The 14518-nt window shown below is 30.1% G+C and overlaps 1 protein-coding gene across 1 annotated transcript in view; it reads right to left on the bottom strand.

The window, feature by feature from the left end:
- Positions 1–5185: 5185 nt before the first annotated feature.
- Positions 5186–14518, bottom strand: part of Klp10A (kinesin-like protein 10A) — a 77866-nt gene continuing 68533 nt past the window's right edge. Inside the window, exons 17-22 of the mRNA XM_067271844.1 lie at positions 11813–11880; positions 9412–9517; positions 9195–9296; positions 6372–6444; positions 6230–6292; positions 5186–6155 (exon numbers count right to left, since the gene is read on the bottom strand). Of these exons, the coding sequence (XP_067127945.1) occupies positions 6076–6155; positions 6230–6292; positions 6372–6444; positions 9195–9296; positions 9412–9517; positions 11813–11880 (492 nt within the window). The 3' untranslated portion in view covers positions 5186–6075. The remainder of the gene's footprint in view (positions 6156–6229; positions 6293–6371; positions 6445–9194; positions 9297–9411; positions 9518–11812; positions 11881–14518) is intronic.

Genomic DNA, 14518 nt, shown 5'->3' with positions numbered 1-14518 from the left:
CCACGAAGAGGTCATGTCAAACCCCTACTATCAACGGTCTTAGGTCCGTTACTTCTTCTCTCGGTGGTGCGGTTGATCAGTCAGACGATCATAAAGTTTGATTCAAAATATATACATTTAATCTTCAAACACAATATATATGTTACCGGCAAAACCCGATTTTACGCCAAACTAGTTTAGAATTGTTATTCAAGTATATTAATGGTTAAAATAAAATTAAAAGGCAATGAATTAGATGAACAATATTTATTCAAACATAGTCTACTTAATGATTATAGTAATTTATTAGATAGGTTAGGTTAGGTTAGAACGCGCGTCCCCACTGTTTCCTGTCTTCCGATTGCTGGAATCGGAGACGAGCCGCCACCGGGGACGCACGTTCTAACCTAACCTATTCTAATAATTTGGTTGCTAATAATTATGGTAATTTATTACAATAGGTTTTTTTTAAAACTCTTTCCGCCCTGTGGGCACTAAGAGGGCCTCTTTTAGTAGGCCCATTATGTGTTCGGCCAGGCCCACGAATGGAGCTACCGGGTGGTGAGAGACGGGGCCCGACATATCCGAACGGACCCCCCCCAAAAATTCCTTGGGATTATTCGACCCGTTCGGATTCGATCCCGGGTCCCCCAGAGCGGTAGCCTCTGGGGGACCTTGACCGCTCGGCCATCCGGCTGTCTTGTATTACAATAGGTTAGGTTAGGTGAGAACGCACATCTCCACTGTTCCCTGTCCTCTGATTGCTGGAATAGGAGACGAGCCGCCAGTTTCGATACCTACGTAACATTAACCCCGTTTCTTTTATAATTATTTATTCAAACATAGTGTACTTATTGTTCTTCTAATTGATTGCCTTTTAATTTTATTTTAACCATTAATATACTTGAATATTAATTCTGAACTAGTTTGGCCTGACACGCTTACGCCAAACTAGTTTGGCGTAAAATCGGGTTTTGCCGGTAACATATACAACGGTACACAAAGAAATTTTCGCGACGTGTTGTAGATGCACGTGTTCACCAGGAGAATCAGTACAAAAAACACTTTCCCGCCAGAGTTCAGCGAATGTTGCCAGTCCTCGCGTTATTTCATTTATTTTATCGCTCAGTGTTCGCATTTTATCGCTTAGTATTGTCATGCTAACCACATCATAGGCAGGAGCACCTCCAATGGTGTGATCAATGACGGACCTGGATGCAGGAATGGCATCACATCGTCTTTTCAGACGAATCATGCTTCTGTTTAGAGCACCACGATGGCCGCGTCCATTTGGCGGCATCATGGAGAACGCACATTGCCAGCATGCATTCGACATCGTCATACTGACCCATCATCTGGAGTGATAGTATGGGGTGCCATTGGATACACCTCTCGATCACTTTTTGTTTGCATTCCCAGCACTTTGAACAGCAGCCGTTACATTTGTGACGTGGCTCTGACATTTCGAGGCCTCCGTAACGCTACGTTTCAGCAGGACAATGCACGACCACAGGCTGTGTTGTCTGTATTGTATTGTCTGCCTGTATTGTCCTGACCTTCCTTGATACTGAACACGTTCGACTGTTGCCCTGGCCAGCACGTTCTCCCGATCTCTCACCAATTGAAAACGTCTGGTCCATGACCTGTGGCATAGTGTTGAAGCTGCATGGACTGCTGTACCCGTACTTGCCATCCAATCTCTGTTCGACTCCATGCCCAGGCGGATAAGTGCTGTTATTGCTGCCAGAGGTGACTGCTCTGGTTATTTTCTCAAGATCTATACCTCCAAATTTCCTAAAAAAATTAATTACTTGTTCTTCCCACTGTAATGTACGTGTCTAATAAATATCATTCTGCTTTTTGCATTCCTTCCTGGTGTAGCAATTTTAATGGCCAGTAGTGTATATTATTTAATCCAATAAGTAAAATGTACAACTTTTAGATATGAGTATACAGTATACTCTATTTTGTTACCAATAGATGGGCAGTACTTAACAAATAATGTATTTAGTGTTTAATTACCGAACAGGCTGACAAGGCTATAGCCTAAGGCAGACCATTTTTTTTTATTTAACTTTTTTTTGTTGAAAAATATTTTGATGATAAAGTGTTGCAAAAACAACCTCTACAACTAATTCCACTAAAGTTGTGTAATTTCCCTTATTACAAAAATTACAATAGAAAAAAATTACATTAGGGCAATATTTTTGTAGATGGATGCACAAAAATGTCAGCAGCCAGCCTAACATTAAACGCTAAATTAGGCACTGAATGTAATTAAACTAATAGTTAACCACAATGTAGTTAATTAGCTAAACTAATAGTTAACTTTGTGCCAACATGTTTGTATGTTTATGCTACTATTCATTTTAATTTTTCGAAAATATTCAATAGTTGAGCTGAAGCGCAAACTTTTCGGCAATGTAATTTGAATGACAAGGATTGTCCAGATGTTTTTTCCCTTGCGGCGGGCACAAACTACTCATCCTTAGTGGGAAACTTAAAATACTTTTCAACATATTGCTCGTAAATGGTTCCTTTCACTTTTCTGGACTTGAAAATTTTGTTATTGAAAGTCACTGTAGAGGTTTCAGGGCATTTATTAACATTTTTGGTTTGCTTGTATACTGATATTTTGTTCTATTTATTCGTATTTTGATTAAAATTAAAAAGATTTTCTTAAAGAAATAAAAGTTAAATGATAAAGGTGAAGTGAAATCAAATCACTTCAGTTTAATACAAACTTATTTTAGCACCTATCATAAGAGAATATTCAATATATATTAAAAATTATGTATTTTTTTTTTACTTAAAAATGACAATTAGCAATATATTATGAAACAATTGTCAAAAGACAGTGACAGCTACATTATCCTTCTATATGTAGAACATATTCTACAATTATTGTCCTTATATTTCCACCCAGTGAAATGTTAAATTTCTTCATTTGAATTACTGGTCAAATCCAAATGATATAAATAATGAGCAAGGAAAAATTAAGATGTAGAGTTAATATACTTAAAGAAATTTATCGTTATTGTGAACAGAAATCTTAAATAATAAAGAATAAAATTATTTACATTAAATTCAAGACATTAATATATTCATACTGTTTTGCATTTTAAGTGTGACTGCTAGAAAAGTAGTTTCTTCCATGTATGATCTTGTCATGTCTTATGATTGAAATAATAAATTCTATCAGAAAATCTTATGGTTTACTATACCAATGAGAGAAACAAATGTTCTATAATTACAAATAGAATTGATGTTTTATATAAGAAATTCAGGAATGTTTCTATTATAGAAAAAAAATCTGTCATTGTTAATGTAAAATTGCAGTGATATAAATGACAGCAATTGCATTATTGAATCAACTCTTATCTAAACCAGTGGTTCTCAACCTTTCTGAAGCTGTGGAACATCATTTGTACGCTTTATTATGTGAAGCATTAGCATTGATATTCAAAAATTGATAAGCAATTCTATGTTTACTATTCCCAGGAAACAATGAAGTAATAAACTAATAAACTTTATTCTATAGAATGAATAAATTGGCAATAAAACTCAACCATTTTTTTGTGGAACACTCGAGGCAGCTTTGCAGATTACTAGTTAAGAACTGCCGATCTAAACATTAGAATTATGATGAAATATACTGTAGTCAATTTTTAGGAAGTCAGTTATGTTAAATTAAGAGTTATTTAGGCATGAAAAAAATAACCATATTCCTTCATAACTGTCCTAACAATGTTACATGGCAGAGTTATCTTTATTTAGAGGCTCTCTTCCGTCTCTACATGCAAACAGTGGTCTAAAAACCTCTCTGTTGTTGGTACAATTTAAAATTACATTTATTATAAATAAACCTGGATGATAAATTCTTACAAAATTAACATGGAAAAGAAACAAAGGTCTTCACAACTGCCTTTGTAATGTCAGAGGACTTTTTAGACATGTTTGGTAAGAAATGAGAGCTTCAAAGTGAAAGTCAACTCTAACATATAATATTATTGTTCCTGTGGTGTTAGAAAGATAATCGTGAAGATCCTCATGCTTTTTCCAAATTTGAATTTAATTGACATATTGCTTAAGCATAAAAAAAAAAAATATATCTCAATCTTGTTTCATTTCTTCCATGCTTAAGAATGGAAAAAGATTCTATAACAAATTATTTTAACAAGCAAGTCACACTTGTTTAACTATATCTCAAAAAAGCCCAATATTGAAGAATTTCCTTTTATTTCTTATCAAATTTGTAATCAGAAATATTGCAAGTTTTTTTAAAGTAAAAACATCAAGGTAATGCAAAAAGCATGTAGCTGAAATATCAGTCTATGTATGTATTTAATCATAATCAGAAAGTTTTAAAATACCTAGCATATTATCAAATCTTATTTTTACAAAGACTAATGCTGAAAAAGAGTACATGATTTTGTTGCCTTATTGATAGATCAACTTTCTACTATTAAATTCTCAGAAAATAAATTATTGCAATTTCTCAGCATATGAATTATAAGATGTAAAACTTGATAACATCATTTTTTATTAATTTCAAAAATATTTTGATTATAGGTAATAAAATGAGTATTCAGTCCTTACACAAGATCATCGTGTATTTTTTAATATTGAGTTGTAAAAATTTTTTAATTTTTTAACTTCTTGTACTGAAAATATGAAATTTATAAGAATATAACGACTGAAAATATAACATATTTTCTATTAATGCTATATTTTGCTTTTAAAAAGTATTAGTAATTAATTGCATTAATTTCAGGCTTTCTGTAAATTAAACTATTCTGAGGAAAAATATTAATACCAAATCATTTTATCATCATAAAAGAATTTACAGATTGTGTAATAGTTATGTTTATTATATAAAGTAAATTTTTTTTATAGTATGTAATTTCTCATTCTTTTTAAGTTTTATTTTCAAATTTTAGGTAAAATTATGATATTTTTCCCATAAGAAAATTTCTAACAAAGGTAAAATTTCAAAATTAATGTAATTATTCAAAGTAATTTAAATCCATATGAAGGGTCATATCACAATTTAGGTATCTGTATGAATAATAATAATATGGAATATTTTATGGAAGTTTTCTTGAAATTTTATAATTGATTTTATAAAAAACTATTTTCCATTTAAAAATTTTTTCATCTTTTAAAATTCACTTTATAAAATAATTTTTATTTAGAATATACTAAATTTTTGTTAAAGTCAATTTTTATTTATCTAGATAACTTTATAATGATGCTGCACAGCAGCACAAATAATTCTCATATTTACTAGCTACTGTTGCTAGCTGCCATATTCATATTCTAGTAATATGTATGCAAATTTTTCAAAATATGACAAACTGAATTTATTATTACTATTAAAGCTATTATTGACTGAGGTTCAAGAACTGTAAATAGTAAATACAAAACATCTTTTATAAATACAAGTAGATATTGCTGTGGCACATTTTGTATTAAATTTTCTAAAAAATTAAAATATTGTAATTCTAACAAATGTGACCAATATGGTTATTATATTATTTAAAACAACAAACTATATAGATGGTAGCCCAAATCTGTCACTGAGATAACTTATCAAATTTACAAAATTGTTGTTTCAAAAATTTGTTCTTTGCTGTTAAATGATGTGAATTTATATGTATGAGATTAGCAGTCAGCAAACATGAGAACTAAAATTTCACAACACTAGCATCTTGAAAAATGCAGAAATGACTTACTATTTTGAAAGAAAAAATATATAATAATATATATTTTCCCCCCTTAAGCTGTACACTCATACACACTTTTTGACACTGTACATTCTATGAGAAATTCACAATTTAACTTCAAAATATAAACTTGTAAAAGGAAGAAGCCATTCTGAGAGTTCATATATGCTCTTCTAAATAAGAAGAGTTTGCTATTTACATTCTTATGAGGCACACATTAATTAAATATCTCCACAACAAAGTTTTTATAGAGATACTGCACAAATGCCTTATTATATAATTCATTTGTTGGTGTTGGTGATTACCATGCTGTTGGCAAAAAATCTTGGAGTAAACTGCAGAAAAACCAACTGGAAAAGTTATGTGCCGACTACTTATTGGGTGGCCGCTTAATCGTTTTACTTATTTGTTCTTCTTCTACTAGTTGTTGTCTGAACGAAGTCACTTTTTCTACAATAATAATAATTATTATTGAAAAATCATTCTATAAATCAATAAATAAATTGAACTTACTTTCTACTAACCTTTAAATTTTGATAGTATTTCCAATTTTTCAGCTAAAACATCTTCCAGTTGTTGAGCATAAGCTTTAAAATTATTTTAAAAATTATAAAAACAATAATAATAATAATAGTAATAGTAAAATAGAAATAAATTAATATTTACCATCAACATCATAATCAACTTCATTAGACATTGCAAGAAGACTACTATCTATATCTAACCATTTCTGGGATGACTGAAACAGTAAAACAAATTTAAATTTAATCACAGTAGAAAATTTAATATGAACACAAAAAGAATTTATAGGTAACTGATAACTGAAAGTCATTAAATTATTTACATAATAAACCACCTAAAATAACATCAATAAATAATTTTTAATATTTCAAAATAAATTTATGTGAATAATTTCTATTCTCTTTTTATGCTAAAAACTTATTTTTTGCAGATAAGCCTGAAAATATTTGATCTATACAATGATAATCTTAAAAAATAATACAAATATGATGTGTTATGGTATGTTGACAAACCCTAAAAAAACAAATCAAACTTGAATAAAAATGGTTTGCATGTCATTTTTGTCTTTAGGATATAGAGCCAGAATTTCAATGTCATAAGAACAAGAGAAGATAAAACATTGTTCCAAAAACACCTGAAAGTAGTAAACATATGATCCTGTCCATCAAGTTCTAAATTTCATTTTAATAACTTTCGATGCATTATGCTTGCACCTTTCTTTTCTTTTTAATTATATTTCTGTATCTTGTTACTGTTCTCTAACTTGAAAAAAAATTACAGAAACACACATTAGATATTCTTAATTTAACATCAAATCATATGTATTATAAATCTTTCATTACTTTTGTAATTCATAGTAAATTAATCAAACCTGGAACAATTTATCATATACGAATTGATGAAATTAAACCTGTCTGGTGCCATGTTATGTGGTCCGGCACAGGGGGGGATGTCACATATGGTGTGATAAGCACACACCAGTGAACAAGCAGGGAAAAGTTCAGTCATCTCACATGTTTTATTTTTGGCATAGGGTAGTGAAAATATGGCCAGTTATTTGGAATCCGCCCAAGGTCAAAACATGGTGCCACCACTTTGAGCCGACCAGTAAACAAACGAGCATGCAATGGAAACATCCTGGCTCACCAACACAAAAAATTTTAAGTCACAGGCCTCTCTGCCTGTAAGGTTATGACGACTGCATTTTTTGACATTGCAGAGCCTTGGCTGGTATACTTTAAAGATCCTCACATGAGCATCAATGTCAACATTGGAAAGTTGCATAAAGCCATAAAGAATAAGTAACAAGACATACTATCACATAGTGTGATTTTGTTGCACAACAATGCTCAACCACATGTTGTAAACACTGATTTCTTGTTTGTGAACAAGTTGAATCATTTCAACTGTTTCTAATCCACTTTTCCCTAACAGAAAACAAAATTTTACAGCAGTGCATTGCTCTTTAAAAACTGACATCACATTTTCAACAAAAACAAAAAACAGTTCTCACAAAAAAATCACTGTAGGCCATAGGCCAACAAGTCTTCACATACCAATGCCGCTTTCCATACTGATTCTGGAGGATTCCGTCTACTGATATCTAGCAGCAGATATGCATACTACAAACCTCTTGCCCTCCACAAAATTATTCCCATTATTTTTGGGTTCCCCATGTATATGTCACAGGGATATGATAAAAGTGGGGATTTGGTCAAATCCCTAAGAACAATGATCAATTTACTGAAGATGTTAAAATGACAATTCTATAGTGTCATTTCCCTAAAAAAATAAGTGATTTGATCAAATACCTGTACTATTTTAGTGAAAAGATAAAATAAACATGCAATATGTGGAAATAATGTAAAAGAAGGATATGGATCGAAAATTTTATGCTACTTATGCCAAAAAGAAAAGAAAATTATAGATCAGAGGGAACATGCCACAAAATACCTAAAAATATCAGCTGAAAAAAATGGAAGATTTTTCATTGAAAAAATTTAAGGACATGTTAGTGAATTCCACAGTTTTTGGTTGATGTACCTAAGGTAGATAGAAGTCCATTAGATGGAAATAATATTACGGAGATAGTATTAGATAAAAAAATGGTTTATACCAAATTGGTAGTTCAGCTAGCATTATAAAAGATTGGCTTCCTAGGAACGCTCTTCAAATAGCTACAACCACATTTACCGAAACCGTCCCACCAATACAGCTAAGTTTGCGAGAAATTGCTAAAAAATTATCTTTATTCGGAGGTCAAGGGTTTAAGAAATGGTCTTGTGAAAAATCCAAGGTACAATGCAAAACAAATATATGTGCCTTTAAAAAAAATAACGTCCTCTGTAACTCCAGGTGCCACAAATCTACATCATGTTTCAATAAAAATAAATCTTGGCGTTATCTCTATCTTTTCATATAAGTACTTCTTACTTTGTTGATTCATTTTTTTGTCATTTCACGAAACCAGTTTAGAGATTTGATCAAATCACTTCATTTAATTAGGGAAATGTCAATATCAAACCTTTATTTTAACATCTTCAGTAAATTGATCATCTCCCTTAGGGATTTGACCAAATCCCCACTTGTATCATATCCCCGCAACATATACATACATAATTCAATTCATACAATTCCAATTGAATGTCATTTTGAAAAATCAGAAGAATGTAAAGGTATTTTGTCATTGAATGTATGCTTGAAATTAACATAAAAATTGTTTCATGCTAATTTCACTCACTTTCATGCAGTATTTGAAACAAATTTACTAGTTAACTAACTATAAAAACACTAGCTATTCCTGTTATGTGCAGAAAATTAAAAAATTTATTTAACTTAACAAAATGCAAGTTGATTTCTTTTACTGTATACTTTTAAAAATCTTATCGTTGATGTCAATTATAAATTAAAAGTTTAAAAAAATATATAAATGCTTCAATTATTGATTTATATGAAAAATTAATTTACCTCAATCACATTCTTATGCAAGTCTAAAAGTTCTTCTTCAACTTCCTGAAGGTGAGAAATTGCTTCATGGAATGTGTACATATCAGCAGATAATTCACCTTCCTAAAAGATATAAATTAATAATAATATATATTTAACTTTTAACCTAAATATTTTTAATAATAGCAGTAAAAAAAAACTATAAATTCTAATTCTAACAGTACTAATAAAAAATTACATTGGATGATCGCAGGAGAGCAAGATCGTCATTTTGAATATTCATGTCCTCTTCACCATTAGGAGAGGATTTCATTTCAGGATTCTCAGCACCAAGTTCTTTAACTCTAAAAAATTTAAAATTTATATCATTTAATATTTTATTATAGTGACTTAATTTAAAAAAAACCTAAAACCTCTTTTCAGTTATTGAGTTAAGATTTGATGTAACCTAGTAAATATGTTTGCATCTTGGAAATCACAATTTAATAAATACATTTCTAAATTAAATTACAAATGAGGTGACAAAGACTAATGTTTGACATTCCATTCTTCATTTAAAATTAATTTTGTTTAGTCAGTATCATTATTAAATTTTAAGACATATATGAAGAATATAGATTAATATGTAATTACAATGTAAGTTTCATGTCAGCACTAGAGCTAGGACATCTAGGCACTAGAAATCATCAATATACCGTATATATTTTTTTATAACTATTCATATGATTTTCAAATGCTAGATATCCTAGCTCTAGTAATCAAATGCTTCTCTCATCATATCAAGAATATAATTTACATCAAATCTTATAAATCTGTAGAACTGTAATGATTCTCTCAGTAGCAAAATTAAAAGAATTACATTTTTGATATCATCTTGTTAATGTTTCTGGCTAATTTTATACTTACACACACAGGAATCAATAAATAATATATCCTCAGTAGAAAAAATTATATTTAGTTGAAGTTATAAATTTTTCATTGCCTTTAAATTGACTAACATAGTATAATTCTAGGAATTTTTTAAAGCTACCTTGTATGTATATACATATATACATACAAGGTAGCTAAGCCTACCCTAAAATACAAGGTACAAGCCTAAAATATATATATATTTTAGGTTCAAAGATCAAAATTGCTCATTGAGCAGAAAAAACAACCACAATGTGTTGTGGCTAATTCAAAAACAGCTATGACACATTGTAATTGTTTTGAGTTAGCCACAAAATGAAATTCATGCCGTGGCTTTCATGATATTTGACCACGACGTGTTGTGGTGATTAAGAAAAGCCATGATGTGTTTAGCTGATGCAACCACGACAGAGGATCACGCACAGTGGTTTATAACTTTAAAATACGGATTCTAGCCTCAAAACATTTTTATTTACAATTTTTAAATGCCAAACAACATTAGTTCTATAAGTTTTCCTAGAAATTTAATTTTCATACTTAAAAAAATTTTTTTTAAAATGTATGGAGGAAAATAAATGTGTATTTTTTGCTAAAAAGTGCTAAAGGTTTAACTACTTGTAGGTGCTTGATATACTATACATGATAAAATAAAAATCAGCTGCTTAAAGTTAAAAACCACTGTGCGATGGATTTATTATGGTTAAAGCCACCACACGTTCTGGATGTTAACTAATAACGAGGTAATAAGAAAATAAAACTTCCTTTTTCATTATGATTTATTTATCTTCAATCATCTTATATAAGAAGGTAACAAAATTGTTCATCACACACAGAAATGTAACTTTGTGACTTTTCAACATTTAATCATTCAGGAAAATCTGTCGCGGTGCTTGACATATCAATGTTTTCTAAACTAATTTACTAAAGATAATTACTTTGTCAGGAACTTTTGTTAATAAATCAGTCATTTTTATGAGAACCGAGGATGTTGCCAATTTTTGCCAATTGTTTTCAAAGAGATTATTGACAAAAACTGAGGTATCACTGTACAGTGTACACCCATGTACCTAACATTAATCTGCATTATTTCTTTAACTTCTGTTGTCATATCCTAAAACCCTCCAGTTATAGGGAAAAACAAAATGGTTTCAGGCTAAAACTTTTTTCAGCAAAACTTGTGGTACAATGAGTAATAAGACCACAGAACACAGGGTAGTTTTACCCTAAATATAAGACTACTGAAACATTACTCTGAGAGGTTGAAATTACTCTAGAAAATGGTAATTACCCTAAAAACAGCACCATTGGTCAAGAATGAACACAATACAAACTCCGCAAGTGCTTGCAATGCACTCATTGACAAGTTACAACCTATCCTTTGTATCGTGGTGGCATCAGCTAACGTTCAGAATGCATTATGGCTTTTCTTAATCACCACAATGTGTCATGGTCAAATATCATAAAAGCCACGACATGAATTTTGCTTTGTGGTCGTTTTGAGTTAGCCACAACATGTTGTGGCCATTTTTACAAATGCTACGATGCGAAGTTCACTTTGTGGTTATTTTTACAGACAGCCACAAAGCAAAATTTGCGTCATGGCCGTTTTGAATTAACCATTAGCCACAATGCATTGTGGTCTTTTTTTCACTCAATGAGCAATTTCGGTCTTTGAGCCTAACACACACATATATAATATATATTACATAATTCTTACTTAAAAAAATTACCTGTCAGCATATCTTAAAGTATTCAAAGAATGTTCACAAGAGTTCATTCCAGGTGAAATCATAGCAATCTGAAAAATAATTTTAAAATAATGAATATCAATATTGTTTCAGATTAATTTCCATAAATTAAAAAATTATTTTTCAAATCTTTTTAATTTATGGAAAATAGTTATTAAGCATATATATTTTTATTAATAATATTTTTAGTAAATTCAGTTTTAAGTTATAAAATATAGTACAAGAATATTTGATTAATTAATAATCATTTTTAATAGATGTATGACAATATAATCAGACATCAATTAAAAACTTCCCTAACAAACTTACAATCTGATTTTTATTTCTAGTATGGGCATTGTAACTTCAATAGGAGTAGAACCATTATTTTCAAATTGCATTTTTGTCCTAATAAACAAAATTAATTTCTAAATAAAAAAGAAAGGTTAATTATTAACTAATTATATTTGAAACCATTCAAATTTTGCAGCAATACATTTTTCCTTAAGCCAATACAGAGATGAAATTAATCTTCTTAAAATATTGCAAAAGTTAGAAAGTTTTTAACTTTTTAAATTATAAAAATTTGCATATTATAATTTTAGGTAAGTATTCATAGGCAAAAAAAAGTTAAACTTCATAAGAAAAATCATATTAATAAAAGTTTGGTGCACTGTGAAAGTACTTCTTCACCTTTTATAAATTTTTCTTTCACACATTGCATCTTTCAAATGACCAAATTGAAATCAATCTGATAGTCAAACACCAATTTGTTCCTTGTTAAATTATAATCATTTTTATAATTAAAAATAATTTTTTACAAAAACCTAACTATTTGTATTACATGCAAATAAGATTGTAAATTTGGCTTTTCTCTTTTAGCACAGTGAAAGAAACAAAACAATTTGGATATAAATCTTTTTTCTTCAGATTCATATAAGGCCAAGCATTTGTGTGCAAGAATAATTTTCATGTGGTACAAGAACAAGTATCAATATGAAAAAATAAATTCAGCTTATTACGTATAGTGCAACCCAAATTTACAACCACATATTGTTACTAAAAACTTGTAAATAGCGATGAGCAGATCCATTATTTCTTATAGTCAAAATTTATGCCTTGTTGTTCTAGTATAATTCAATTATTCATCTTCCTCAAGTAGCATTAAAAATCATCTATTTACCAGTGGCGTGCCGTGACATTTGATGACAGGGAAGCTGTGTTTCTGTAAGAAGCCGACTTCCAGGGGCAATCAGTTAATTGCGCGTCAGTGATGGTCTAGGGCAGTGGTTCTTAACCTTTTTATACTTGCGGCTCACCAAATATTTCATAATTTTTTTGTGATCCCCATTTTTTAATAATAATTTATATTTGATAATTTGATAACTTATCTATAATAAATTGATTTTTTTATTATTGCTTTATTTTTTATATAATAAATGTAAATCATAAAACTCATTAATTTTTAACAGAAAATAAAATAAAAAACATGTCGATAAATCGATCCAATGTCGATGCTAAAACTAAACTAAAACTAAAACGCCCATTTGTCGTAAGGATTTTGCATATCTTTTGCAAAAATATTTAAATTTTCAAAGCCTACTATTTTTCCTAATTATTTTTAAAATTCCAAGCATTAATAGTTTCTTAAAATTGCTTTGGAATAAAAGAAGTAAATACTGCGGTGTAAGTAGCATATTTACATTTATTTCTTCTGTACTAACAAAGTTGTATGTAGGAAGAAATACAAAATAAATAAATAAAAACTAAATAGGAAAACTTTATCTTTCTTATTTCACTTTTCAATACGATATTCGGATTATACATCAATTTTCTTTTTATTATATTCTGAAGGAAATTTTGCATAATTTGGCGGCCCCCGGCAAACTTCTTATGGACCCCCAGGGGCCGCGGCCCCCTGTTAAGAATCACTGGTCTAGGGTCCATTCGTATTCATTTGTTCGATAAGCCAGTAAAAACTGTAGACTTCTCTAAATGTATTTTTAATATCACAATTACATTCTGAATCGCTAGCCACGATATAAAAGCTAAAATTAAAAATAAATTATAAAAACTTACTCGGTGAAATAAAATGTGCGGTGAATATACATACCTGGTACAATGTATTGTTTGATTGTATTAATATACTTTTAAAGAAAATTATAATTAAAATATAGCTTTGTAAAGAAATGTACATAAAAATAACATAAAATATTCTTTACTTTTTAAATTTTAAAACAATCCACTTAGTCAAATATCTTGATATGAGTAGCTAATGAATGGAACTAGTGACGGTCCAGGTAGGTGTGTAGTGAGTGTGTGCGTGCCGAATCCTGAGGGTGCCGATACCGGTCAATGTCAAATGCCTCTTTTGTCGCATCACTAGTATATCTCAAAGGACGCCACAGGGCTGTTGTAAATTTTAAACGTTTCTCACCGTAGCTGTAAAAATCTAACTATGTTAAACTTAATAGTCATTCGTTTTCTAACTAATTCGTTTTAATACCAGGTGTACACGGAAATCAGTTTCCCACTGTACTGAGCGAGTGATTGGTTCTGTTAAGCTTTTGTTGAAGTAAAATTCTGGCTCTTTCAACAGGGTTTTATTTATGTCCCCATTCCCTAATCTCTTAATTATTTAGTCACTTCTTAAGTAGAAATAAGTCGAAACCAGTTACTTTGTACCTGAATATCTGTAGTCTTGGGAAA

Source organism: Centruroides vittatus, unplaced genomic scaffold (genome assembly GCF_030686945.1).
Source record: "Centruroides vittatus isolate TY-2023 unplaced genomic scaffold, ASM3068694v2 contig_401, whole genome shotgun sequence".
NCBI classification, from domain to species: Eukaryota; Metazoa; Arthropoda; class Arachnida; order Scorpiones; family Buthidae; genus Centruroides; species Centruroides vittatus.
Note: the sequence above shows the minus strand (reverse complement) of the source record. Positions and strands in the feature narration are given on the sequence as shown.